At 33.0% G+C, this 27,079-nt stretch overlaps 1 protein-coding gene across 1 annotated transcript in view; it reads right to left on the bottom strand.

Annotated features, from left to right (window-relative positions):
* Positions 1-26,832, bottom strand: part of LOC111640554 (ATPase family AAA domain-containing protein 2B-like) — a 42,145-nt gene extending 15,313 nt beyond the window's left edge. Inside the window, exons 1-5 of the mRNA XM_023386570.1 lie at positions 26,662-26,832; positions 26,338-26,527; positions 26,070-26,255; positions 21,706-21,841; positions 12,127-12,317 (exon numbers count right to left, since the gene is read on the bottom strand). Coding sequence (XP_023242338.1) covers positions 12,127-12,317; positions 21,706-21,841; positions 26,070-26,255; positions 26,338-26,527; positions 26,662-26,753 — 795 coding nt within the window. The 5' untranslated portion in view covers positions 26,754-26,832. The remainder of the gene's footprint in view (positions 1-12,126; positions 12,318-21,705; positions 21,842-26,069; positions 26,256-26,337; positions 26,528-26,661) is intronic.
* Between the last annotated feature and the right edge of the window lie 247 nt (positions 26,833-27,079).

The following is a 27,079-nucleotide window of genomic DNA, read 5'->3' as shown; positions in this document are numbered from 1 at the left end:
CGTAATGAAAAAGACGGACCCAGGATGGAGAGGATATCAGGAATATATAAAATTCCTATAAGGGATAACAGGTTCAACAGAGACCTGGTATATGTGGGATCAACTAAACGCTCGTTAGAGGTTAGATTAAAAGAACATATTTCGGATATACAGCACAACAGGCACACAACCTCACTCTCCACATATGCCACTGATCCCGAAATAGTGGCGGACTTCAATGCAGCACGGATAATTGCCTCCACACCACATATTCACCAACTAAAATGGCTAGAAGAGATGGAAATTTTTAGGGCGTATGACAAATCCGAGTGTATTAATTCAAGAGAAGAGATCAGCCTTTCCATGGCGTGGCAAAACCTACTCCATAAAGAGTGATAACGAAATTATATTAAGCCTTAAAAATAAATGATATTAGGGAACACGAGAATATTAAATAATCTTTATATCTCAATAACACATTGTGGATCTTTCTCTTAAATTTGAACATCGACAGTCGAATTAGAACAGTTTCAATCATATCACGTGACTGATTAAGCGAATGGAACGATTCAAACTCTAAGAAGTTCGGATTTATTCAAACTTTTTGAATTCATTTTTTGCTATTCGATCCAGCTGTTATCCTGATGAAGAACCCAGAAGGGGTTATGAAAACGTTTGGTTTTTGAAAGAAAAAGTGATATGCATCGGTTACAGGTTCCGTAAGTCAGATTTATTTTATTGCATACAACCCGATGTGCAGTGGAGATTATATAATTATTAAGTGATGCCGACTAATTATTATCGTAAAATCATCGTCAGCCTTACTAAGGCTAGAGCGAAGCTGGATTTTTTAATGAAATGCAAGAGAATACGTGTGTTCCCTATGACCATTTATCGCATAAACCTACCACCAGGAAACGAACCGTTACGCAATAAAGTTAGATGGATGTGTATGAACAGGGCAGTAAGGATGACCAGGAAATCGGTTTATTCCAAATTAGTACAACTAGTGGACATGGAAAACACGTTATTTCAGCAGGACCCAGACTTTTAGCATTGGAGAATGCAAAAATTAGCAACATACAAGAAAGGCTAAGAAATAACTTAAGGAGACATTATTGCAAGAAAATGCAATGGATTCTACGTTTTCAAATACCTTCCACCGACAAACACAACGAATGTCCATTTATTATATGGGATGACATACAGGTGCCGAGTTATGTTGAACACATCCTAAAGTTTGGACCGGCGTACGCACCTATCCCTCACATTAAAGATACGATACGATCGTGCATTCCAGACCTAGAATTATTAATACGAGGCCTATCTGACATACAGAAGGAATACTATAGATGGGTAGCCTCGTTCAAAATAATAAATAATAAGGTCTCTAGAGAGATGCTCCAATTCAGAGAGGATCTTAAACGCACGACTCGATGGATAAGGCAAAATAATATCACGTTGGTTAGAGCAGATAAAGCGAGATTATTAGTCATTATGAAGAGAGAAACATACGAGAAAGGCCTGTGTGAGTACCTAGAAGTAACAAGATGCAATGAGGTTCAATATAACATGATAGATAAGATACACTCAAGAGTCAAACGCTTCGCATCTACGAAGTTAACTACCAAATTGAAATTGAAGAACATTATAATGGACGCACCGGATGCCCCAAAATTATTTGCTTTTGCTAAAACACATAAAGAAGGGAAACAGTTACGCCCAGTGGTGGATAGGGCCAAAGCGCCCACACGAAAGATAGAGGAAGAGGTACACAACATTCTTACTCCACACCTGCAGGGATACCAATTTTCCATCTCCAACACGTTGGAATTAATAGAACAACTCAAGATGGTCACCTCTCCGTGTTATGCTACAGTATTGGATTTTAGATCCTTATACCCGTCGATTGAACTTCCTCCATGCTTCTGCGCCCTAAGGGACTTTCTTTTTGAAAAATTAGGCTCTAATGAGCTACAACATCAGGCACTAGAATTGGCCCATCTAATTTGTTACAATTTGGTGTTTCAATTTAAAGGAAAGTTGTACACACAAACAAGAGGTGTTCCCATGGGTAGTTCGGTATCCGGGGATTTATGTGAACTAGTTATTAGGCAATTGGAAAACAGGACATTGCCTAAATTCCTCCACGACATTATACTATACAAAAGATATGTCGACGACATCATCATCCTATGGAGGACAACCCCCAACATAGCCTGTTTTTTAGACGAAATGAATGACAACCCGTATGGACTGACATTAGAGATGGAACAACACAGTAACACCAGAGTACATTTCCTGGATTTGGACATAAGATTTGATGATTCCATCATCCGCACATCGGTTTTTCGCAAACCTACTAATGTACCGGCATACATACCAGTAAGCTCATGTGATCCCTTCCAGTACAAAATGGCGGCTTTTAGGGCATTGGTTAAACGAGCTTACACACACTCTTCCACACAACAAGCACTAACGGAGGAGTTAAATTACTTGGAAAGTATCGCCAGATCACACGGGTACCGAAATATTATACAAAAGATCGCAGAGCGCCACAAACAAACACAGGCTTCTTCCAACATTGTAATCAACACGCAAAACACAAGCAATAATATAGAAAATAGGAGGATACCCATTAAGTTCAACCCGCTATTGAAGTCCCTGTACAACACCATTGCTAAACAAAGAAATGTTAACATAGCATACAGAAGATGCAGCACCTTGTTTGACATCCTACGTAATGAAAAAGACGGACCCAGGATGGAGAGGATATCAGGAGTATATAAAATTCCTATAAGGGATAACAGGTTCAACAGAGACCTGGTATATGTGGGATCAACTAAACGCTCGTTAGAGGTTAGATTAAAAGAACATATTTCGGATATACAGCACAACAGGCACACAACCTCACTCTCCACATATGCCACTGATCCCGAAATAGTGGCGGACTTCAATGCAGCACGGATAATTGCCTCCACACCACATATTCACCAACTAAAATGGCTAGAAGAGATGGAAATTTTTAGGGCGTATGACAAATCCGAGTGTATTAATTCAAGAGAAGAGATCAGCCTTTCCAGGGCGTGGCAAAAACTACTCCATAAAGAGTGATAACGAAATTATATTGAGCCGTAAAAATAAATGATATTAGGGAACACGAGAATATTAAATAATCGTTATATCTCAAGAACATATTTTGGATCGTTCTCTTAAATTTGAACATCGACCGTCAAAAATAGAACAATTTCAATTACATCACGTGACGGATTAAGCGAATGGAACGAGTCAAGTTCGGAATCATTAAAACTTTTTGAAATCGATATTCGATCCAGCTGTTATCCTGATGAAGAACCCAGAAGGGGTTAGGAAAACGTTTGATTTTTGAAAGAAAAAGTGACACACATCGGTTAAAGGTTCAGTATGTCAGATTTATTGTATTATATACAACCCGATGTGCAGTGATAGTATATTAGTACATACAAACATCTAACTTTTAAAGCATTTTTTTAATTAATTAAATATTAGTTTTGGCAATGTTTGTCACTACAATACTGTGTTCTTGACATACATATTTCTTACTTACATAACACACAGTTCAACTGTTTATATCTTTTTACAGGATGAACACACACTACATTTGGCTTTCTTTTTGGATGCTCTTGGTCCTATACATACAAGACTGAGGGTTTTCTGTTTGATCCAATCCAGTTAATTCCTTTGCAAGCTGCAGCAAAAACATTCCTTTTTTATGTGATTTGTTACAATTCCAGTTGGGAAATAGAAATGACAATATGATATAATCATTTATGCTGACAAGTCAAGCATATTGTAGAACACAACAAGCTGTTCATCAGCTGTAATCATTGTATTTCGAATATTTGCTATAATGTAGAAATCCATAATTCAAAGCATTCCCCGTGAGCAGCAATTTATCAATGCCTCTATTTCGTCTTTGTTCCTTTGCATTAGCAAACCAAATTACTCGTAACATGTTTTAGAAGCATTGCCTTGTCATTATTTTATTAAAGATCGGATGACCATTTTCACTACTCCACAGTTGCATAATATCTCCATTTTTTGATTTGTGTATTCCTCTCAATAACAAAACACCAATGAATTTATACATCTCTTTTGAAGAAACATTTTTCCATTCAAATTTATAAATTATTTTCCTTCCTTGTTTGTCTACTTGCAAATTATTGCCACCAGATTTCATTGAATAAATAGCTAAAACAAAGACTTTATGATGTCAACTTCTCTCTCTTCTAGCAAATCATATAGGTCCAGGAATATTCTTTATAATCTTCACTTGACACTGTCTGCTTCTCTGAACAGGGAAGTTAAGAAACCAAACTTCTTTGGATCCAATGGACCTGGACGGTAGTTAGAAGGTTAAAAAATTAAGAAAACTATTGGACTTTGCAAAAAAGTTAGGAAAGTATTTTGCAACCATTCCTCAATTAAAAAAAATTCCTCCATTGAGAGCTAACAAATAAAAATAATTTTAATTACTAATGTTATGATTTAACACAAAATACTTTTTGTAATTGTACTTCAGTCATTTTCTGTATATTCCGTGTCAATGGTTTGGAAAAAACTGTTGGTTTGAGACTTGACATACTGACAATTATATATGGACAAAGAGTCAACATGTATTGTTACATAAGCATGCTTATTCAAGAGTTTAAAGGATTGTTCAACAGTTTTTAGAAATTATCCATAAGTTTGTAGTTTATACATGTGACTTCCATAGAAAGTACAGAAAATCCATAGTGTATGTCATCTCTATACCATACCCTCAATCTTTAATATGTGTCCTGAAAAGCATTAAAAAAATTGTTAAAAGACTATCTTTCTAACAAAGGTTGTTGAATTTTAAACATCAATATGGTTCTGTAGGATTGGAAGCAAAGTGTTTTTTTACAAAACAATTTTTAAATATTTCTATGTCATCTCTTCAGCATTTGTAAAGTTGAATGAATTAAAAATAATGATCCCAAATTATTACCTCCTTCAAACTGCATGAGAAACAAAATACAACATTGCACAACCTTTTAAATTTATGTTGCTGAAATTTTAGAGATATTCTTTTAAAGTAATAACAATTTACTCATGCATTTAGTTGTTTTTCCTACAAGTGATAAGTAAATATTTTTCTGTGACTTTGTTGTGTAGTGTATGTCTGTATGCTATCATATTCATTTCCAGTTTTATGATTGTATAATAGACACACATGATGAATTCATTCATGTCCTGAATGTCTTCAGTCCACTTATCCATTAGTGTAGTTTACCAGCCTTAAAGGTTGTATAGTATAGTAATTTTCATTACTCTTTTATCTGCTTGAATATTTTTAATTATATCTTTCTTAGATAAGATTGTGTCTACTGCAGGCTTGTTCAAGCCATACTGCCTAGCAACATCAGACTTCATCTACCCACCCTCTATCTTGGCTAATTATCTCTTGCTAAGTTTCTATAGTGAACACAGTTCTTGACACTCCACTCTTTTTAGGCCCCATAATAATATCATTTTTTTAAGTAAAAAGTTCAGAAAAGCACTTACAGAAATTCAGAGAACAGAAATAAACTGGTGCAAAAAAAATTATATATACAACTGTGAAAGTCTCAAGACATTCCATAAACACAAGAAGCATCGTTGCTGCTTGTGTTTGTTCTGTCAGATGTTCATTATCTGAACACGTGTTTGTTGTCTGAACATAAAAATCTTTCATGAAAGTTGTAGGACTGTGAACAAATTAGGTAATTTTAATTTTACCTAATTTGTTCACAGTCCTACAACTGTTTGCTAACCAATCACCCACTATTTTTGAATTCTATCTCTGCACATCATTCCCTTACTCTGCATACATTTACCCCAGTGGTCGAACAATCATGCATATATGTATCATATTTACACTTCTATAGGCTGCACTTTTTTACCCTAAATTTTTTGTCCAACATTAGAGTGCAGCCTATACTCAAGATAATAAATTGTTTTAAAATTATTTATTATCATAAATTGTCTTTACACACCTTAGGACTTGTATTGAGATTATTTGGAGGTTTTAGGCCACCAGGTGCGAGAAGTAAGAAAGAAAAAGGGATGCAAGGAAAAAGCAAAAAAGAAGAAAAGAAGGGAGCTGTCCAAGGCCCCCACTAACCAATAACGTCACAACACTATAAAAATTATAATCAATGTCCTCATTTGAAACTTCACTGTCACTACCAGTATCACTTGAGTCTCCATTCTCAGATGATGCAAGATACATTGCATCATCTTCTGACCCTCCCTTTGCATTGGAAATGGACATGACTTTAAAAAACTTTTGGACACCATTTCTTTTGGTATTGCTTTCCATGAAGCCACAATCCATTCACACATCTGAAACAGGGACAGTTTTCTTAGCCTCCCAGTCGGCATCATCTCAATCACAGTGCACCTCCAATTATAGTAGAAACATTGCAGATGAGTTTTAAAAGGATGGTTGATGAATATATCAAGTGGTTACAGCATTCCAGTGACCCTCCTGTTATCACAACCATGTTTTCTCTTTTCTCATCATCTTTTTCATGATTTCGGTCAGATGTCCTCAGAAGTTGTCAACAACCAACATGAACTGCTGATGTAACAGTGCACATAAATGCTGAACCATGCTGACTTCAGCAAATCCATGTAGAGTTCTCTCATCCAGACTTGATCTTAAACTTGTACCAATATTCCAGGCAGTAGTGTTGCTTTAAACAGGGTTTTATGCTTAAAAATGATGCAAGATTGCAGTTTGTTTCTGACAGCAGTGATACACAGCATTACTGTATAATGCTGCTTTTCTGTTCTCACTGTTTGCACCAGAACTGTTTTTTTTTTTCACCTGCCTGATTGACTGTAATGTCAATGACTGTAGTGTCATTTGGCATATCAAAAACGACAGGAGTTTTGTCAGCATTGCCTATTGCCCTTAAGTTGTAGTCTTAAGCTGAGGATATGTTTCTGAAATGCAAGTAGTTTCTCTTTATAGGTGTCAGGAAGCTGCTGCGCTATTGGAGTTGACACTGAATCACAAGCTCATGTCATGCAATAAAATGTCTTGACCAGCTGTCACTTCCCTTAAATTCAACTTTTGGAAATTTTCATATTTTGAGCAATCCCTTTGGGCTTCAAACTGTTAAATTATTTTAACAGATACAGAAAATCCATTTGCCCAAATTTCACAGATACATCTCGACAGATTTGCTTCCATGTCAGGATATTTTGCTGTCTTTCTGCAACAATTGCCAATTTTGTCATGTTTTCTCAAGAGTGTCCTTTGAATCCATTGCCGCATGTTTTTTTGTCTACATCAAACTTCCTGCTGCTTGATTTCCATTTTCTTGTGCAGAATGCACCACTTGCAATTTAAACTTTCTGTATAATTCACTCTCACTCAACCCATATTTAATTGTGGGCTCTGTCATGGCAGTCTATGGCCAAAGTTTTAATCAGTTACTTTCATTAAAAGTTACAAAATGCACATCATGGCAGGCCAAATGTCAGTTTGCATGGGTTGACTCACAGTGATACACATCCAAATTAGGACCAGACTAAAATTTCAAGTTATAGACGTGCCATGAACCAGGAATCTATTTATATGAGACATACCATGGCGATTTACGGCTTGACTTAGAATAGGACTGTCTGTCTGTCTATAATTTATTATTATAGACAGACAGACAGTGCTTGTATTTTGTTTATTAATTTATTTTTCTCAGGTAAAATATAACATACTAAAATAAGGAAGAAGCATAAGCAAATAGCCCACTAGAAAATTCCTGATTTTCCAATGGTCAAAGGAGACCATAGCAGATTTTTCAAATGTGAGCCTCTACCTAGCCCACAAATGTGAACCTTGTTAACCCAAGTAAAATCCAAGCTAGTATTATGCCAAGAACATGTCATGACTATTTTGTTGTATTTAGATAACTAAATCAAAGTATTTATATATCAACTGCCCCAATTTGAAGAATGAACAACATTCAACAGTCATCCACTCTGAATTATATGCTGCTTGTGAGTCACTCTTTGTTTTATTTCTTCCCATAAACATTACCATCATGGTTGGCCCACTGGAAGCTTGTGCTCTCGCTGTCACTGTCATACAGTTCACTGGAACGTCTAACCTATTTTACCTTGACAAGGTGAGGATTAGCATAATTATGAATGAAAGTAAAGTTCACTTCATGCCAGCACTTAGAAATTAAATATAGAACATTTCCATGTTGCGGCATTATTGACAGCGATCTCTTAAATTTCAGATATACTTGCTAGTACTTTCAACAGTTTACAACCGTCGTCTTCAGGCGAAATCGAATACCTTCGAAAACAAAAGTATTCGATTTCGCCTGAAGACGATGGTTGTAAACTGTTGAAAGTACTAGCGAGTATATCTGAAATTTAAGAGATCACTGTCAATAATGCCGCAACATGGAAATGTTCTCTATTTAATTAGCATAATTATAATTAATAATAATAATAATAATAATAACAACTAATATATATAGGATGATCCATAAGTTTTTGACCTCGTGAGAAAAGGCAAGAGAAAAAACAAATAATGATTATTTTTCAATATAATAATCCTTGATTTCATTGCACTTATGACTATGTTTAAAGAGCAATTCAGTTCCTTTATAAAAATATTCTGAAGATTTTTGTTTAAAATGGTCCATTCCTGCTGTCTGTAGTTCCGTAAAACTATCAAAATATCTTCCTCAAAGGGAATTTTTTAAATCCGGAAAGAAAAAAACAGTCAGATGGAGCCAGATCTGGGCTGTAAGATGGGTGATTGAGCTACTAAAAGCCACAGTCCTCAATGGCAGCTTCAGCAACTGCTGCGGTGTGGATGGGTGCATTGTCATGCAACAAGTGAACTCTTATTGTTAATTTTCCTCTTCATTTTCTGCATATCTTTGCACACAGTTGATGTTGTAACATTGAATATTATTTTGTATTTATTTTATTGTTTCTTTCTTTAAAATCTACCATCAATATGCCCTCACAGTCCCAAAAATCAGTAGCCTTTGAATGAGCTCTTGGTTGAATGTAACAGTAGTCTTTTTTGGGGCTCCTTTCCATGGTTTTCATCAATCCATTGATTCTATTTTGGAAAAGGAATCATAATAAAGGATCACAGTTTCATCCCTGTAACAATAGATTTCAAAAAATCAACTCCACCCAATTTCTAAAGGTTCAAAGTCAACTCTACACTTTTCTTTTCTATATGCTGCTGTCATTGGACAGCAGAAAGAAGTTTAGGAGCCCATCTTGCACTGACTTTGTTCATGCCTAGATGTTCGTGAAATATACACCAAACACTTATATCTATTGGGTTGTTCAAAAAGCAATTTTGTTTTTTTCTGTGGAAAAAAATCACAATATTTTTATAATAAATATTTTATTGAATTATATATCAACCATTTTGGTCAAATACCTGGTAGTAGCATGATTTCACATTCATAAAAGTTTTGATCGTTGCTTACAAAAAACTGATCCAAGCGATTTTTGACATTGTCATTTCAAGTAAATGTCTTACAGTTAAAAAAAATTTGTATAGATCAGAACAAGTAATAATCTGTGTGTGCTCGATCTGGCAAATATGGTTGGTGTGATAGCACAGTCCCATCTAAGTTATAACAGTTTCTGACTAGTTACCAAACTTGTGTGAAATTTGACATTATCGTGGTAAAACACTACACCTGTTTTGTTGATCAATTCTGGCCACCTTTTCTGTTTGATGATATTACTCAATTTGTTTACTCGATGGCAGTACATTTTCGAATCAATTGTTAAACTGTCTGGTAAAAGCTCCAAAAAAATTTCCTTAAAATCCCACCAAAGAGAGCATCTCTCTTTAAGATCACGTGGAACCCATATATCGAGCTTTGAAACAAAACCAATTTGTTTCAATTAATCATAAACAGTTCAATTTGACAAATTTAATCTTAGTGATTTCACGTGTTGTTATTCGGCAATTTGCTTCAATCAATACCTTTATTTTGTTTTCATTGGCTTCAACTGGCCATCCGGAACACGGTGCATCTTCAATATTGAAATTGCCAGAATGAAATTTTGTAAACCAGTTTTGGCACTGTTGTTCTGTCAATACATCTTCTCCATACATGTCTCACAATTTTTTTCTCTCTTGAACAGCATTCTTACCTTTTTGGTAATAAAAGTGCAAAATATGCCGAAAATGCTGCTTTCAATCTTCCATATTTGATGGGATACAAAAAATAAACAATTGCACCAAATCAAAGAAAATTTTTTACAAATAAGCCTTAAAATGCTAGCTGTCAAAATATATAATGATAATACAGTTTAGAATGAAAATGGCAGGAAAAATACGACTAATCCATCTAGTGGTAAAAAAAACGAAATTACTTTCCGAACAACCCAATAATTTTTTCCAAGGTTACTGCATCTACTGAATGACCAGATTTCACAACATCTTCAAGGGATTCTGGTTCTAATCAAAAGATTTAGCCCATTCTTTGACAATGGTTTATGACTACAAAGTTTCCCCATACATGCAGGGACCCCAAAAAAAACCAGATTTTTTGTATAAAAACTTTATTTATTAACTTTTTTACAAAATTCCTTCAGTCACCTTCAAAGCACTCTCCATTAGATGCGATGCACTTGTCAAGTCTTTTTCCCCACTGTCTGAAGCATCTCTGGAACTCTTCAACCTTGATATCGTCCAGTGCCCTTAGCAAAGCTGTTTTTATTGCCACCACATCATCAAAATGCTTCCCTTCCAGATTTTTCTTCATTCTTGAAAACAGAAAAAAGTCACACAGAGCTAGGTCTGGTGAATACGGAGGGGTGGGGAATGACAGGCCATCCCCGAGAGGCCAAATAATGGGTCACTCGTAAGGCCATGTGTGCGGAGGCATTGTCATGATGAATGAATCAGTCACCTGATCACCAAAGTTCTGGGTGTTTTCTTCGCACATCCTCTCGCAGACGTCTTAACATGTTTTGGCAATTTTTCAACGTTTTCATCGTTTCGATATGTTGAAGGATGCCCAGAACTTCGCAGGCGGAACAAAATAACAGTAAGAGAAACACAACACTATGCTCAAACGTAAACCTATAAACTGACATCCTTTGCACAGCTGTTTCGTGAAGGTCTCTACTAACCCCATGTAACGGGAGAACTCTCTACCATGTCTACAAATTGCAGCGCGCTCTCAGTTCGGTTTTTTTTTTGGATCCTCCCTCATATACATGATCTAAACATCACTTGATTTCCATGGCATTCTTTTTAAAGAAACTTATGACTGTCCAATACTCTAGAATTTGCTGCCATGTCATATACAGAAGTCCACTATAAATCACCTTTCAGTGCTACAGCTGTTAAATTTGCATCAAACACTAATAACACATTAATCTTTTATGTACTTGTCTTGAAATGTCTATCAGTCATGTGCAGTATATTATGTTGGAAACTTATGGTGCTTCCTTTGTAATATTTGATAAATAAAATAGAAATGAAATAAATAAATATAAGTTTCATTATTTGAAAACATTTTTGGTACAATATAGTTTAAACAGTTGCATTTCAAATTTCATTTCTCCTACTTCACTTATTATATCATTACATGTACTGTACAATGAACTGCTAATAGAAAAAAATGTTTAAAAAGTGGGAAAAACAGCACATTTCAAATGATATGTTTTTAAACAGCATACTGACAAATGTTGTGTCTTTAAAAGTCACTTTAAAAATACAGAATATACATTGGTGCAGTAATTTTGTGAGTCTTGTGTTATAAGTAAACCACTGCTGGTTATCAGCATGAAGTTACAACAATCCATAGATGTTAGAAAAATGAATAAAGACAATGTCATGAGGAGCAAAACACATTAATAAACATTTGAAAATATTTTGTGACAAGAAATCATAATATTGTTCACAAGATGGCTTTATCTTTTAAAAAACAATGTTTTGCAAATATGTCATTATGATTATAAATGTACCAAATAAGATTATATGTTACATGCAATTTTGTAATTTCTAATTTCTAAAAGAAAGTTATGAAAATATATTTAATTATGATAAAAATTATGATATACTCCAAGAATAAAAAGTTAAATCAATCATACCACAGTAGGATCGACAGGTTTGGCAAAAATGGAAAATTTCCTATCTTTTGCTAATTTTGTCAAAACTGCTCTTAAAAATATTCTCAGTTCTGTTAAAGTTGCATTCTCTTGCTGCCTCAAACGCTGCAATTCTGATTCTGTCAGAATTCGTGGTTCAGGTAACGGTGCAACAGGCAAAGGTTCTAACCTAGCTATAAAATAATACATCTTAAATTACGAAATTGTCTTTCTCTGAATATTATTTATCTAAATTCTTTAAACATTTTTCTAATATATATAAAAATGTAATTAGTTAATCCTTTAAGGCAGCGTTTCTCAAAGTGGGCGATAACGCCCCCTTGTGGGCGCTGGAGGCTTTTAGGGGGGCAGTAGAAGGCTCAAAGAGAATTGGGGGGCGTTAAGGAAATATAGAGGGGCGACGGCAGACAAATTCTATATATAAAAATTCGACGGAATATATATAAAATGTTGACATTTTATATATTTTTTATTTTTTATTTAAGGTCACAACTTGAATATTTCTAACACATTGACTTTTATTTTAGCTCAGCGTTTCTCAAAGTAAGCAATAACGCCCCCTTCTGGGCGATGAATAGATCTAGGGGCGCTGGAGGCAGGGTATTGAACGGTGACCAAAGGCAAAATTGGGGCTGATAAGAGGAAACATTGCGTTTAATGGTTTCCAGATGATGAGAACAATGTACAGTAAGGGCACAAAGTGTGAGATTCATAGAAAAGTTTTCCTAAGAATATTTCCAATTTTTTTCTCACACAAGAGAAAATGGGTTAGGGGGCGTTGGGTATAACTTTATGGAACAAAGGGGGCGGTGGATCGAAAAAGTTTGAGAATCACTGCTTTAAGGTATGTGACATACTGGTGTGACAAAGAAAAAACTTTTTATGCATATATAGGCATCCCTTGTTTGACATGCTAAATTAATTACAACAATCCCTTTATATCAGGTCAGTCCATAAGTTCATGCGTAAATTTTATGACCTTGAGAAAAATCATGTTTTGCTGTTAAAAATGCCAGTCTAATGTGATATTTTTTACACTGAAGTGTTAAATTGGATCTCATTCATATAATACTGTTCAGAATTGGGAACATTTCAGTTGTTTATTTTCGTTAAAATGGAAGTAACAGATGAATATAAGAGACATGTTTTATACTTTTTATTTTTAAGTGGTGAGAATGCTACAAATGCAGCCAACAAATTAAATACTGCTTATAATCAAACTGTAACAAGTGTAAGGACTATGCAGAAGTGGTTTGAAAGATTTAGAAATAATGATTTTAGTGTGGAGGATAAGGCTCGTACTGGAAGACCCGTTGACTTTGATGATGATGCTTTCTCTGCACTAGTTGAAGCAGAACCATCTTTAACAGTTGATGAAATTGCGAAACATTTAAATTCATCCCATGGAACTGTTCATAGACATCTACAACAAATCGGAAAAGTTTCAAAGCTAGGAAAATGGATACCACATGAACTGTCAATAGCTAACTGACAACAACGTCAACTGCTCAACTCAAAAGCTTCAACTGGGAAATTTTACCTCATCCACCATATTTGCCAGATATTGCTCCCAGTGATTATCATCTTTTTCGGAGTTTGCAGAATTTTTTAAAAGGAAAAACTTTTGAGGATGAGAACAATGTAAAAAAGGCTATTTCTGAATATTTTGATTCAAAACCGAAATCATTTTACAAAGACGGGATTAAAAAGCTACCATCAAGATGGCAAGAAATTGTACAAAATAATGGTGAATACATTATAGATTGAAATAAGATTTAATTAAAATTTTTTGTTGCTTTTTTTGTAGATAAAAATGCGCACGAACTTATGGACTGACCTGATATATGCAGCTGAAGATTTAATTAATACACTTTACCAGTTGTCTTTACTTAACAGATACATTTTTCTCAGCAAAGGTGTTGGTGAATTTGCTATTTTCGTGCTGATGTCGATTTCCTATTCAGACATGTAGTTTAATTACAATAGTTGTGAAATGTAACAAACTACTGCTAATGTGAGATTATTTTCTTTGTTTAGAAGCTTATTTTAAAGCTTTTCATTTCACACTGCATAAAATCAAATCTAAATGTCTGCAGATAAAATGCATGCAAGGCATAGCATTAAGTGAAAAAACAAACTGGATCAAGTATAATTTTGTCAGACAAAGGTAGGTAACTCTACGTAAATTAGTTATTACTCATTTTTATCATAGAAGGCTTTTTTTACGGATAACAAAATTAAAATAAATATATTTGTTATTAACTGAATATTTGTTCTAGCAAGTGGTGATTGGTTGAGTACAGCTACCATTGTAACTGATTAACACAATTTTGATATACAGTGGGTGATCGGTTAACGAACAGATCAGATAACGAACAAATCGGATAACAAACACTTTCGCGAAAGATTTTTATGTTCGGACAACGAACACATGATCGGATAACGAACACCTCACGGAACAAACACAAGAAGAAGCGATGTAAAATAGTGAATACCGATTGGTCTTCCCATGTCTTCAGGAAACAATTCGAAACTTTTCGGAGTGTGAGAAACGTCGACATCGACGCTCAAGCCAGTATATACCGATCATATAGTATTCCTCCGAACTTTGAAACTCTCCCTTGTAATTTCAGCCTTTTAGTTTTCTGACAAAATAATTCTTTTATGTATTCGCGAGACTGTCGGGTAGGCACTCGTTAAGTTTTGCGTCTGTTTTTCTTTTCGAAAGGTGAGAGTATAATAGCAAAGGTAGAGAGTGGGCAGAAGATACCTAATGTTGCTGGGCAGTATGGCGTGAACAGGTCTAAAGTAGGCAGCAGTTCAATCTTATTTAAGAAAAATACTGTATAATCCAGAAGACTCAAGCAGCTAAAGGAGTAACAAAAATCACATCTGAGAAATAAAGAACATCGAAGAGTTCATAATGGAACCTGAAACGGATCTGACGACAGAAGAACGCCAAGAACTCTTGAATGAAGAACACCAAGAATCTCGGCGAGATATGATTCTTTCTGAAAAAGAGGATTAATGCCAATATCTGTTATTAAAGATCCTTTGAAGAAGTGGGAGGATGTCAGAACAACGGTCTTAGAATGGCATCTAAACCAGGTTGAAGCTTGGGGATTTCTACAATTGCAATGCTATTAATTACTTACGAAAAATCCTGAAGAGAGGAAAGCAATCGAAATTAGACAGATTCTTTAACCATTTCAAGCGGAAAAAAAATATGACTAATAAAAATGCAAGACTGTGTGTGTATGTATTTTTATTATTACATATAAATAAACGTAGTAAGAAAGTATATATTTTTTATTTTTGGGGGTCTTCAGAACGAATTAATTAAATTCTCATAGAAACCTATGGTAAATCGATAATCGGTTAACGAACAATTCGGATAGCGAACAAAGTCTTGGAATGGATTATGTTCGTTAACCGATCACCCACTGTACATAATAACATTTAGGGATTAATTAATCGTGTTAATTAAGGGATACTTGTAATTTGTAATTTTGAAAAATGTTTCTGGCTTATTATTATTAGACATTGTGGCTTTGTTTGAAATTTTATTATCTGACAACACTTAAATATTTAACAGAGAAATTGATAGAAGAAAAAGAATTATTCTTTCTCCATTTCTCAAATATTTTTGAAATGCTGGAATTTCTTAGCTCTAATATACAGTACTAAGAGACAATAAGAAAAAAATTAGTTTGGCAATACTGGGTGAATTATATAAATATATTATTAATTAATAATAATAAAAACTGTAAAATTAGCAGATTAATTAATTATTAATTATTTTAACACATCCTTTTTAATATCAAACTCATTAATTATCATTTCTTAATGTCTGAATTTTCATGTCATTTAATGTTACTAATGCAGACATTCCAAAGTGATTACAAAGTGATAATATTCTATTATACTTAATTCTCACATTTTCTGCTTGTATCAAATATACATTTTTATGTATTCTAAATAGGAAACTTGTTATATATATTTTTTTGAAACTCTTGACTGGGTCTGAGTCCCACCAAACTTGTAAAAAATTCATTTTTTGTTTATAAAAAAAGGACACACACACAAAATATTTCCTTTAGAATTTTTTTGTACAGAAATGAATAAGCAATGTAAGTCTTAAGATCAATTGTCTCTGTTGGTATTGGAATTTATCATCATCATATTAATTAAACATCAATGATCAACCTCTCTCACAGCTTGAATTGGTCTTGTGCTACCCCTGGAAACAGGTATGAGACCAATAAGAAAGCAATAGAGATGAATTATCAAAGACCCAAACAGATATAAACCTGTCTCAAGAACACAAAGTTCCTTGTCACATTCTTTTCAACAAAGTTCCTCATTCTTGTTCTGTGCGCTCTCTCTATTAGGTCTTTCATAGACCAGGTGCCTTTCATTTAAGCTCCTAGTATATTTCTATTGTCTGTAAAATCCTCTCTCTTGATCAACGGAAAGACCATTGCTCTATCTCCTCACTATTCTTCATTTTAAACCTTATTTATCTGCTAAAGTGACCAACTGGTTATGGCATCAACCCATCCAATTATGACATCAAAATTTCACACAGAAGGAAGTGTGTCAGACAACATCAACCAGACTTCCCTTCAGCCCAACCAGCCAAGGATCATCAAATTCATCCGATGACAGCATAAGAATTTAGAGACTTTCATCTATAAGATGGAGCCTAAATTCTCCAATCTAGAAACATGTAACTTGAATCACACTGAGAACATTGTGTTGAAAGAATTTTCTCTCTTTCCAATAAATGGTGTATGATATTGAGTGCATCACCTCAATTGTTCATACCTACCCCATATGCAACAAGCCACCCTTTGGTAACATCCTAACCAGCTGATAATCTCACATAGCACTTTGCATTTTTATGTTTATATATACTGGATGGCCATAATTAAAGTAGAGATATTTCGAGCTCAATTGTACAAAATCTGTTTGACCAATTTCAACCAAAATTAGTGTTCATACTATTCAGACCATGGGATTTTGATTGAACACTGGCACTGTCATTAGTAAGATCTAGCAACCACTACTACAGTTCTAAGAAGAGTCCATTTAAGATGCCTCCCCTTTCCCACTTGACACCCAATCCATCTTTATATATTACATTGTAATGTCCATTGAGTTTAGGTGATAGTCACACCTTCTTTTAACATTTTAATAAGCTTTATTCCTTTTAGAAAATAGAAAATTCCTTTTTACCAACATTTTATATTTTACAGTTTAATAGTATTTTATTACACTCTCTCCATTTATACTTTACAGATATTTCTTTTACTAATAATTTTATCTGTTTACAATTTTAATAGATTTTATTTCTTTTTAGAATATACAAGTTTCCTTATATCTGTCTTTTAGTAGAATTTTACCATACTTTCCATTTTATAATGAACAGATATCCATTTTATTAAAATTTTATTTTAAAACTTTTTATAATTTAAATAAATAGTAAATATAAAACATGGCCAACAGTATTACATTTAATTGTATAAATAAATATAAAATTGCAACGTTTAACAAAAGTAAAATATTTTGCTTCCATTATTCTTCTGCCATACACATATTTATTTATACAATTAAATGTAATACTGTCGGTCATGTTTTATATTTACTGTTTATTTAAAATATATTTTCTGTGAAGATGGCAATAGCACCAGAGGATATTTTTTTACCATATTTTCATTTCATTGCAGAGGTAGTAGAATCAAAAGAATGGTCACCTCCGTGCTTGTGAATTTGTGAACTGTCATTGGAGCAAACAATGGAAGAATAACATAAGTATTTTATTTTTGTTAAACATTGCAATTTTATATTTATTTACACAATTAAATTTAATACAATTTTTATAGTTTACTTAATTTACGATTTACTTAGGTATTTTATTTTTATTATTAATTTATCTAGTGTCATTATTATAACCATTTGTAATTTCTGTCATCCAGGTAATATTGTGTTTGTTATATAACTAAGTTATTGTTAAAAATATACATAAAGTTTGTAATGTTTTTATAGCCAATTGATATAAACTAAAAAACTGATGATGACCATATTGTCTAAAATATATATCCTCCAGAATTAATAAAGCATGTATATCTATCTTTGTTGTCTGTTCCTATATGATCCATTTTCTCATGCTTATTCCTAACAATTAAAACAAGAATAGGCAATCAAGTACAAATAATAGATTTTGTTATGTATGATGACAGATGTGGGATGTAGTGAAGAATACATGAGTTATGAAAAGAGCTGACCATGACTTAGACCATTACTTAGTGCAACTGAAGAGTAGATAGTAGAACAAGAGGAGGAAAACAGTGGCTCTGCAACAAGTGATAACAAAGTATCTGATAAGTAGGTTAGAAAGCATGTTGAGTTGAAACTGGGGAAAGTGGATGAGGAGTCGATTGATATAGAAGAGGTTTAAAAACATTTCTTATCTTATGTGATAGAAGCAGCAAAAGAGGCATATGATATAACAATAGTGGACCATGAGAAAAGGATTATGTGATGGAAGGAGAGACTTGAGGAAGCAGTAAAAGAGAAAAAGGTAGCATACATGAGTTAACTGAATGGAAATGTGAGTGAAGAGGAATACAGAGTGAAGAAATGAGAAGATGCACGAGTGATTAAGAAAAGCAGGGACAGAATGAAAAATGGATTGAGTGTTTACAAGGAGCATTTAAAAAATAGAAATCTGTTCTAAAAGCAAATGAAAAGTATACTGGCAACAGAAAGAAAAGTGAACCTGTGTACAAAGTGCAAATGGTGAGCTGCTATGGAATGAATGTGAGGTGCATAATAGATGGTGTGAATATTTTGAGAGCCTATTGAGGAGCAGTAGCATAATTGGAGGAACAGTTGCAGAGAAAAATAATGACAATGATGGATGTGGCCTTATTCAACTGAGTGAGGTTAGAAATTCAATAAGAAGAATGTGAAATGGAAATCTCCTAGTCTAGATGGTGTGACTGCAGAAATGTTAAAATACGAAGGGAAAAATGTGAGAAAATGGTATAAGGAAAATGGTAAAGGATGCTCTGACTCTGCAACTTATGTGGGCACAGTGCTGTATGATTACAGAAATGCTTTGAGCATTCCAATATAGAAGGGAAAGGGTGAAAGGACAAGCTGCAAGAACTTCTGTGGCATAAGCTTGCTGAGCATACCTGGAAAAGTGTTTGCATAAATGTTGGTTTACAGAGTTGAGAAACTAACTGCAAAGCAAATATGAAAAGTGTAATGTGGATTTATGAAAGGGAAGGAATGTATGGACCAGATGTTCACATTGCAAATGATGGTAGAGAAATGTTAGAACGTGGGTAGAAAAATGCTTGTAATATTTGTTAATCTATAGAAAGCATATAATAGAGTGAATAGGCAGAAACTGCAAGTATTACATAATTATGAATTAAGAGGTAAACTACTTAGAGGTGAGAGATCAATGTATGAAAACAGCAAAGCATGTGTATGCATGGATGACAAATTGTCTGAGTGGTTTACAATTGAAGAGAGTGTAAGACAAGGGTGCATTACGTTCCCATAATTGTTTAATGTTTTCATGGATGCAAGCATGGAAAATCCAGAGTACAGGCGTGTGAAATGAAAATTGGAAATAAATGAGTGTTATTTGTGTGTATGCAAATGACACTGCAATTAGCAAAGAGTAAGGAAGAGCTTCAAACACTTGAACATACAGAAGTGATCTTGAAGAGACATGTGAGGATATATGCTGCAAGTGAATGTGAGTAAAACTAAACTGATTGTGTTTGAATACAAAGGTGAGCAAATGGATTGCAAGATTGAGCTGGATAGTAAAAAAATGAAACAAGTAAATGAGCTTGTATATTTTGGAAGCATGATAGATAAGAATGAAAGGATAGCTGATGAAATCATCCAGAAGAGCGAGTGCTGGAGCTCAGATGGTGGCTGCAATGAGTAAATTTGCAAAGGACAAAAGGATGTCCAAACAGGCATGAATGGCTGAGTTATAGTTCCTGCATTCATGTATGGTAGCACAAGTATCACAGGATTTGCATTACCACATGGGAGATGAGGTATTTGAGGGGAGTGTTTTTAACGAGACTATTTGAGAAATAAACAAGTGCTGGAGAGATATGGTATGAAAGAATGTGGTTCAAAAATTGGCTCTATGATAGTTTGGCCATGTTTAGAAGATGAAATAAGAAGTGCTGAAGAGAGTACATGGGAAAAGTGAGTGGAAAGTATGGTAGAGGAAGGCCAAGAAAGTCTTGGTTGAAACAAATGGATGAGTATATGAAAGAATGTAAGGTAATGAGTCAGAAAGATAATGTGAGAACATGTGCTAGAAGAGGCGCAAAGGAATGTGTCTAGATAGGAATGTGTAGAGCAGAGGTGTCCAACCCGCGGCCCGCATGCGGCCCAAGGCAAGTTCCAATGCGGCCCAATAAAGGTGTAAACAAAACCGACAAATGTTTTAATTTTTTATTATTTATTTATTTCAATGGCATAAACTCAAAAAATAAGTTTCACAAAGCCATAAACCTTTATTCATATTTTAGTTTTGAGTGGAAANTTTTCGGATAACGAATCATGTACGTAAAAATATGTTAATTTATTCCATGTTGAAATTTTTCTCCGTTGCGTGTCGCTTCGCATTGAATTTTCGTCGATGTTAAGCCTAACGAAGACTATTGTATCGTTAAAAATTATTTTTTTATTTTGTGCAAACAAAATAAATATATTGAAAAATATGAAAACAATAAAAAATTATGCTTCACATGTTAATTTAGTATCAAAAATGTAAAATATTTGAGTAACCCAAGAAATAGCCGAAGATTGCAGCGCCACAAATCTAGCGAAAATTTTAATTTGCCGACTGGAATGCTTTCGGATAACAGACGTTTCGGATAACCAGCTTTCGGATAAACGACGCTCTACTGTATTTGCATTTTATCAAATAAATGAATTTATCTATTTCTAAGTAAAAATTGAAAGTGTCTGTAGAAGTAATTTTTCAAAATATCCTGTTTCGTGATAAAGTTTTAATACTTATTATTATAATCTAGACATGTTAATCCTTAAATATACTTGTGGCCCAAAACTCCTTGACTTCTTCCAATGCAGCCCAGAGAAACAAAAAGGTTGGACACCCCTGGTGTAGAGGAAGTTGCTGAATGAATAGTTTATAACATTGTAGTCTCTTTTTGACTGCTGCTCACCCTGTTTGGATTGCGAGTGTGAGGATATGTATGTTTCTGCCCTATGGGCACCAGAGGGTCTTTTTACACACATCACAAATTTGCTGAACCTACAATGAGATAGAGTAAGGGAAGGAGTAGAATCATCTGACAGACTACCCGCAAAAAAATTCTGGAGTCACTTGCTCAGATTCAGCTTGGAGAGGCAGGCTTGCATCCCAATTGCCACAACCATCTGTATGCAGAATTTATGACAAATTCTTTTAGGAAAAAAGTTCACAATTTACAAAAAGTATTTATCAATTAAAATTTTTTTCTATTTCATTTATTAACTCCTAAATCTTACCTTTTTTATTTTTTTGTTTAGGAGGAAGAAACACTTTTTGTAATAGAAGATTGGAAAAAAATTCTCTTCGCTCATCACTATTTGGATTTTCCATTCTTAATACTTCTCCTTCATTTAACTCAAACATATCCTGAATCTGTTTAAAAATAAACATTTTACAAGTAATTAATGAGAGAAGTAATAATATATATTCAAATTTATATAACGTTTTATGAATACAAAAAAAATATTAACATCTACATAATCTTTATTCAAATACAGTTTTCCAGATTAAGCTGAAAAAGAAGACTGATCTGTAAAAACAACAAATGAAATGAACAAAGTTTTGTATACTGAACCAAACAAACAATTCCTAATATTGTGTAATCATCTTCAGTTTTTCTCATTTTATTTTCACAGCTGTTTTATATACATAACAAGGGAAAGTATTGAAATTGTGTCAAATTTGACCCTCTGAGTTTTTTTGCAAATCTCCACATTTTGAGACCTCCTGAATCCAAAAAAGAAAAAAATGGGCAAAATATTTTCTATCTATCTATCTATCTGTGTTAGCATCTCAAAACGGGGTAAAGATTAAGTAGTGAAATTTGACATGGTGGCTTGTACATGAGAGGCATTGATGCCATTAAATTTTGGTGGTTAAAGATTGAGGGAGTGGGGAGATAGAGAGGTATCATGTGTCATATCATGAAAGGGCAGAACGTAATAAAGATTTTATTTATTATTAACACTTACATTTTTTTTTAATATATAAAACTCATCTCTACTCACAAAATTAAGCTTTTTGCCATTTTATAGTATTTAAAAATATAAAAAGTTTTTTTATAACAATCTTATAACAGATGGCTCTACACAATTTTATTTATTTTGCTTAATAATATAAAAGTTATTTATTTTAATAAAAACTCTTAACAGTCAGGAAAGTTATACAACTCATTGCTGGTTTTCATAAAATAATTTCTAGTCATTTATTATGAAAACTAGTGGCCTGGGACGCCCCTAGTGGGCGTTCTTTACAAATTCCCACGAGGCACAGTTCCTTTGACTTTTGTTTCTATCAATATGCTCTACAGTTCTGTTAAAGTCTCAATTGTATCATTGGATCTATATTTCTATCTATTAAACATTCTATAAAACTTTAAAATAGTTTAATTTGTTTATTTACCTTCGGTTGTAAACCTCGATTTTAAATGTATCATTTTTTTTTTATTATTTTTTTTTTCTCCATTTTTTTAAACAAATTTCCTGTGAGTCAATGCGCGACATTCACTGACTTGTGAGTCACGGGATGTTGTAAACGTGCAACGCAAGCATATAATAAGGCAAGGCAAGGCATATAATAATTATTTATACCATTCCATGGTATAAATAATAAATTCATATCAATAATAAATTCCTATTACAAATAAAAATAATTTATTGTTAATTTAAAATCATCGCTAGGGCGCCTCTAGTGACCATTTTTGGCATACCGTTACGTGGACAGACGGATGGACACGTGTTTAATGGGTTATATAGATAGATTTAACTAGTAAATTTCAAAAACTGGCAGATATTTTACCCAATAACTGCATGTATTAGAGATAAGATGTCCAAAACAATCACAAAATTACCAAATAATGAAGTCCTATTTACTGTAGTTGGCAGCCATTGTAGAGTCCTCTAGTCTTTATAAGAAAATTTTCGATATTTATATTTGAAGGATATACAGGAGATAATAATGGTCTTTTGGTATTAAAATTTAATAATAAACATACGTATATTGTATAAGACATTTAAAACTTAGTACTTTAAACAAATTAAATTTTCGTCCTCTGATAAACAGAACAGAACAATACTTGTCTGTAGAAATATAGAACAAACAGCATTTAAATGTTTTAAGTTTAGATACTCTATTTATAAATCAGAAACATTTAAAACATTTTTCTATGGTAAAAGCTTATGTAAATCATAAGAAAATGCATAAAATAGAACATTTAAAATAAACAATGACCTTCAAGAACTGGCAGAACAAGGAATTCACGTAGAACTGAAAAATAGTGATTCTGAAAACAAAGAACACAAAAAATTTCTCTACAGATTTCCTTAGTAAAAGTTTAGTAATGACAACTAAAATCATTGATCAAATTGTAGCGAATGATCCAGGTTTTGAAAGAAGTGCAAAAGCAAAACAAGGCATTTTGGATGCAATCTTCTGCTACTGACATTTGCTTTAGGAAAGAAAAAAGTGACAAATGAAACTATGCAACTTTATGGAAAAAACAAGAATTTCAGAAAAGTCAGGACCTTCATCACAAAAAATGAACTTTACATTTCTGTGTGCATATGTTTGTGTGTTATTTAACATATTTTTATATTAATTTGCATAATAATATAGCTTAAAATTAAAGTAAAATTTGTTTATTTTTGGTCACATGTTCCCCTTTCCCTATTTACTCTAAGTTAAAATGACCTCATTTAATGCTGTTTCATTTAGCACTTTGTCATCTAGGAACATATCCCCCATGTTAAGCAAGGTCTTACTGTATTTCTGTTGTTTAAGTTATATGTATTCGATTTTAAAGTTTCATTATTTTTAAAAATTTTATTATTAATATTTGTTTTATATGTGAACTCTGTTTTTCATTTCATTACTTTATATGTTCTATTACATTATATACTGTAAATTAAATATGCAATATTTAGTTGCCTGGTAATGGACCATTTAAAATGACAAAAAACACTTGCTTTAATTCAACATAAAGATTAATTTTCTTGCTGCTAGGTTTTTCATACTGTTTATTTTGTGACAAAGTCCATTTAATACAGTTAAAAATATATTAATAGTTTATTGCTACTCTGTATGAACATTTTGTTTCTTCGAGTGCAGATGTCTTTAAACCAAGTGTTTGGAATAATACAAGGAATAGTTTAGTTAAATTATTATGTATAATTAGTCATTTTGACCATTTAAGTTATTTGTATGCAAGTAAATATTTTTTAATTAAAATGTTTTTAGCATTCTGGAAATGTAATGGCTCCATCAAATAAACAGATTAATCAAACAAACACTCAAGTTCTCAAGAAGCAAAAAAATATCTTTCTTTTTATTAAGTAAAAAGTTTACTTTTTTAAAATGTTCAACATTCTGTTATCAAACCACTGCAGTGTAATTAATGTTCATTAAATTACAACAGTCTGATGATGAGATGACAAAAATCTTTAATTTTGAAAACAACCACAAGTTAGACTATTAGAAAAATGTCAAATGTTATTTGACATTTTCCTAACAGTCTAGCTGATAGTATGCCTAACAGTCCTAACATTCTTCCTGTAACTTTGGATTCTTACTTAAAATGCTAGCTGTTGTAAATACAGTAATAAGAAAACAATACTGAATAAACTATATATTATTAATTAATAAATCTTCAATAATTTCCACTAACTGTACTTTGTTTACTTACTTTGATTAACATTATCATTTGCTTATTATTATCACATTAACAAAATCTAAAATGATTACATTAAGCATATGTATACAATCTACTTCATAAAAGACTAGTTTAGTTTCTTCTAAAAATATGGTAATTATCATAGTATTACACTTCACTAATATAACAATAACCAATCTGTCTGCGGCAGGGATTACTGTAGTTTAATTAGCTGTAATTTTCTGTATTTAACCAACAGAGACATATAACATGAAAAATTGCTACAAAGTATATGCTGCACTTGATTTTAAAACAAATAATCCTTGGATTATACAAAGTAAATTACAGTATGTGATATTGTGCCTGAGGAAGGCTTCTATCCCAAAATTAAATGATTGTTTATGGTAATTATTAAGTGAAACATTAATAAAAACTATAAATTTTATGTATTCAAAATATATACACAAATCATTTGATATTATTAAAACAATATGGGAATACAGTAGAGTCCCAAAAACTCGGCACTAGATAACCCGGCAGTCTGGATAACTCGGCCACACCTTGGCAGGGCAAAAAAATCCTTAGTTAATTAATTTTCATTATAGATATCTTTATGCCTCAAAGTATTTTTCTGAGGTCTGTCTTATCAGATAAATTACTGTACACAGCATATTCATTAATTTTCATTTTCATGTAGTAAAGACTCTATGCCTTCATAAATGTACTTTTCCTTTAAGGGTATTTGGGCAATTTATTCTCTGTTGTATTCTCAAGCACACAATACATACAAGTACAGTACAGTATTTTCTGAGGAAACACTCATAATTATTTTTTTAAACCCCATTCCTAATAACCCAGCATTTTCACAAACTCGGCCACCCTTCGGTCCACATTAGGCCGAGTTTGAGACTCTACTGTACTAATTTAATATTCCTAAAATAAACTAAGCTGTACCTGTGATGGTAATTCATGATAATGACAATCACTTGTTGCCAAAATTAAAAGAGGTGCACTAGATTCGAGATCATGCAAAAGAGTGAGAAAAGTTTCTTGTACAGTTTCATTAAGAGTTTTCCACATTCTTCCAATTCTAGGCAAGTATATAATGCTTGGTAGATTTCGCTTTGCTTCTCGAAATATCTAGAAAACAGAAATAAAAATAAAACCCTAAAAACTCTTTAAATTTACAAGAACTAAACTTTTCAAATTTATAAATACGGACTTGCTCGCAAGCTTCTTCAGGCGTTCGAAAAGCTCCGGTATACAAAGTAGGCAAATCTAACTTATGGACCGGAATATGCTCTAGATAATGTAAGATTGCTGGAGCTAAATGCATGCTCTGACCTTGACTTTTCTTTCCAGAAAGTAAGAGTCTTGGACGATGATTAGGAGGCTGATAAAACTGGCAATTTCTGTAAATATATAAAAGACAATATCAGTTTTAAAAATAAGTATTTGGTTTAAGATTTTGTATCTTTTTTGTTATATTAATTATATAATATATTTATACAACAAAAGATATGTGAATGCATCTTCACCACTATACCTTGTTTCCTTTGATAAGAACTGAGATATATGCTTTTCACTTCCATCATGACAATTAGAATTATCATAATTCAAAAAAATTGGATTTTCCATTTCTTCATCTGAAGAAATTTCTTCACATGCAGCAAAGGAATATTCATTTCTTCTTGTATCTACATGAATATAAAAGATTATTAATAAAAATAAAAATAATAATATTAATATTGATAATTTTTTCACTGGTCACCACCTTGTCAGGGTGAGACAGCTCAATAGTTCAAATAGTAATGCCAGTGAAAGCATAAGTCTCCAATACAGCTACCATACCAATAAAATCTGCAGGGAAAGATGAAACAAAGAATGGCACATACACAGTATCTGACCTAGATAGAGCAACTACAAAATAGTGTCTGTTCTATATTAGCAGTGGTGGATCTATA

Source organism: Centruroides sculpturatus, unplaced genomic scaffold, assembly GCF_000671375.1.
Source record: "Centruroides sculpturatus isolate CEXI.00-Female unplaced genomic scaffold, Cexi_2.0 scaffold1072, whole genome shotgun sequence".
NCBI lineage: Eukaryota > Metazoa > Arthropoda > Arachnida > Scorpiones > Buthidae > Centruroides > Centruroides sculpturatus.
This window is presented reverse-complemented; position numbering and strand designations above follow the sequence as displayed.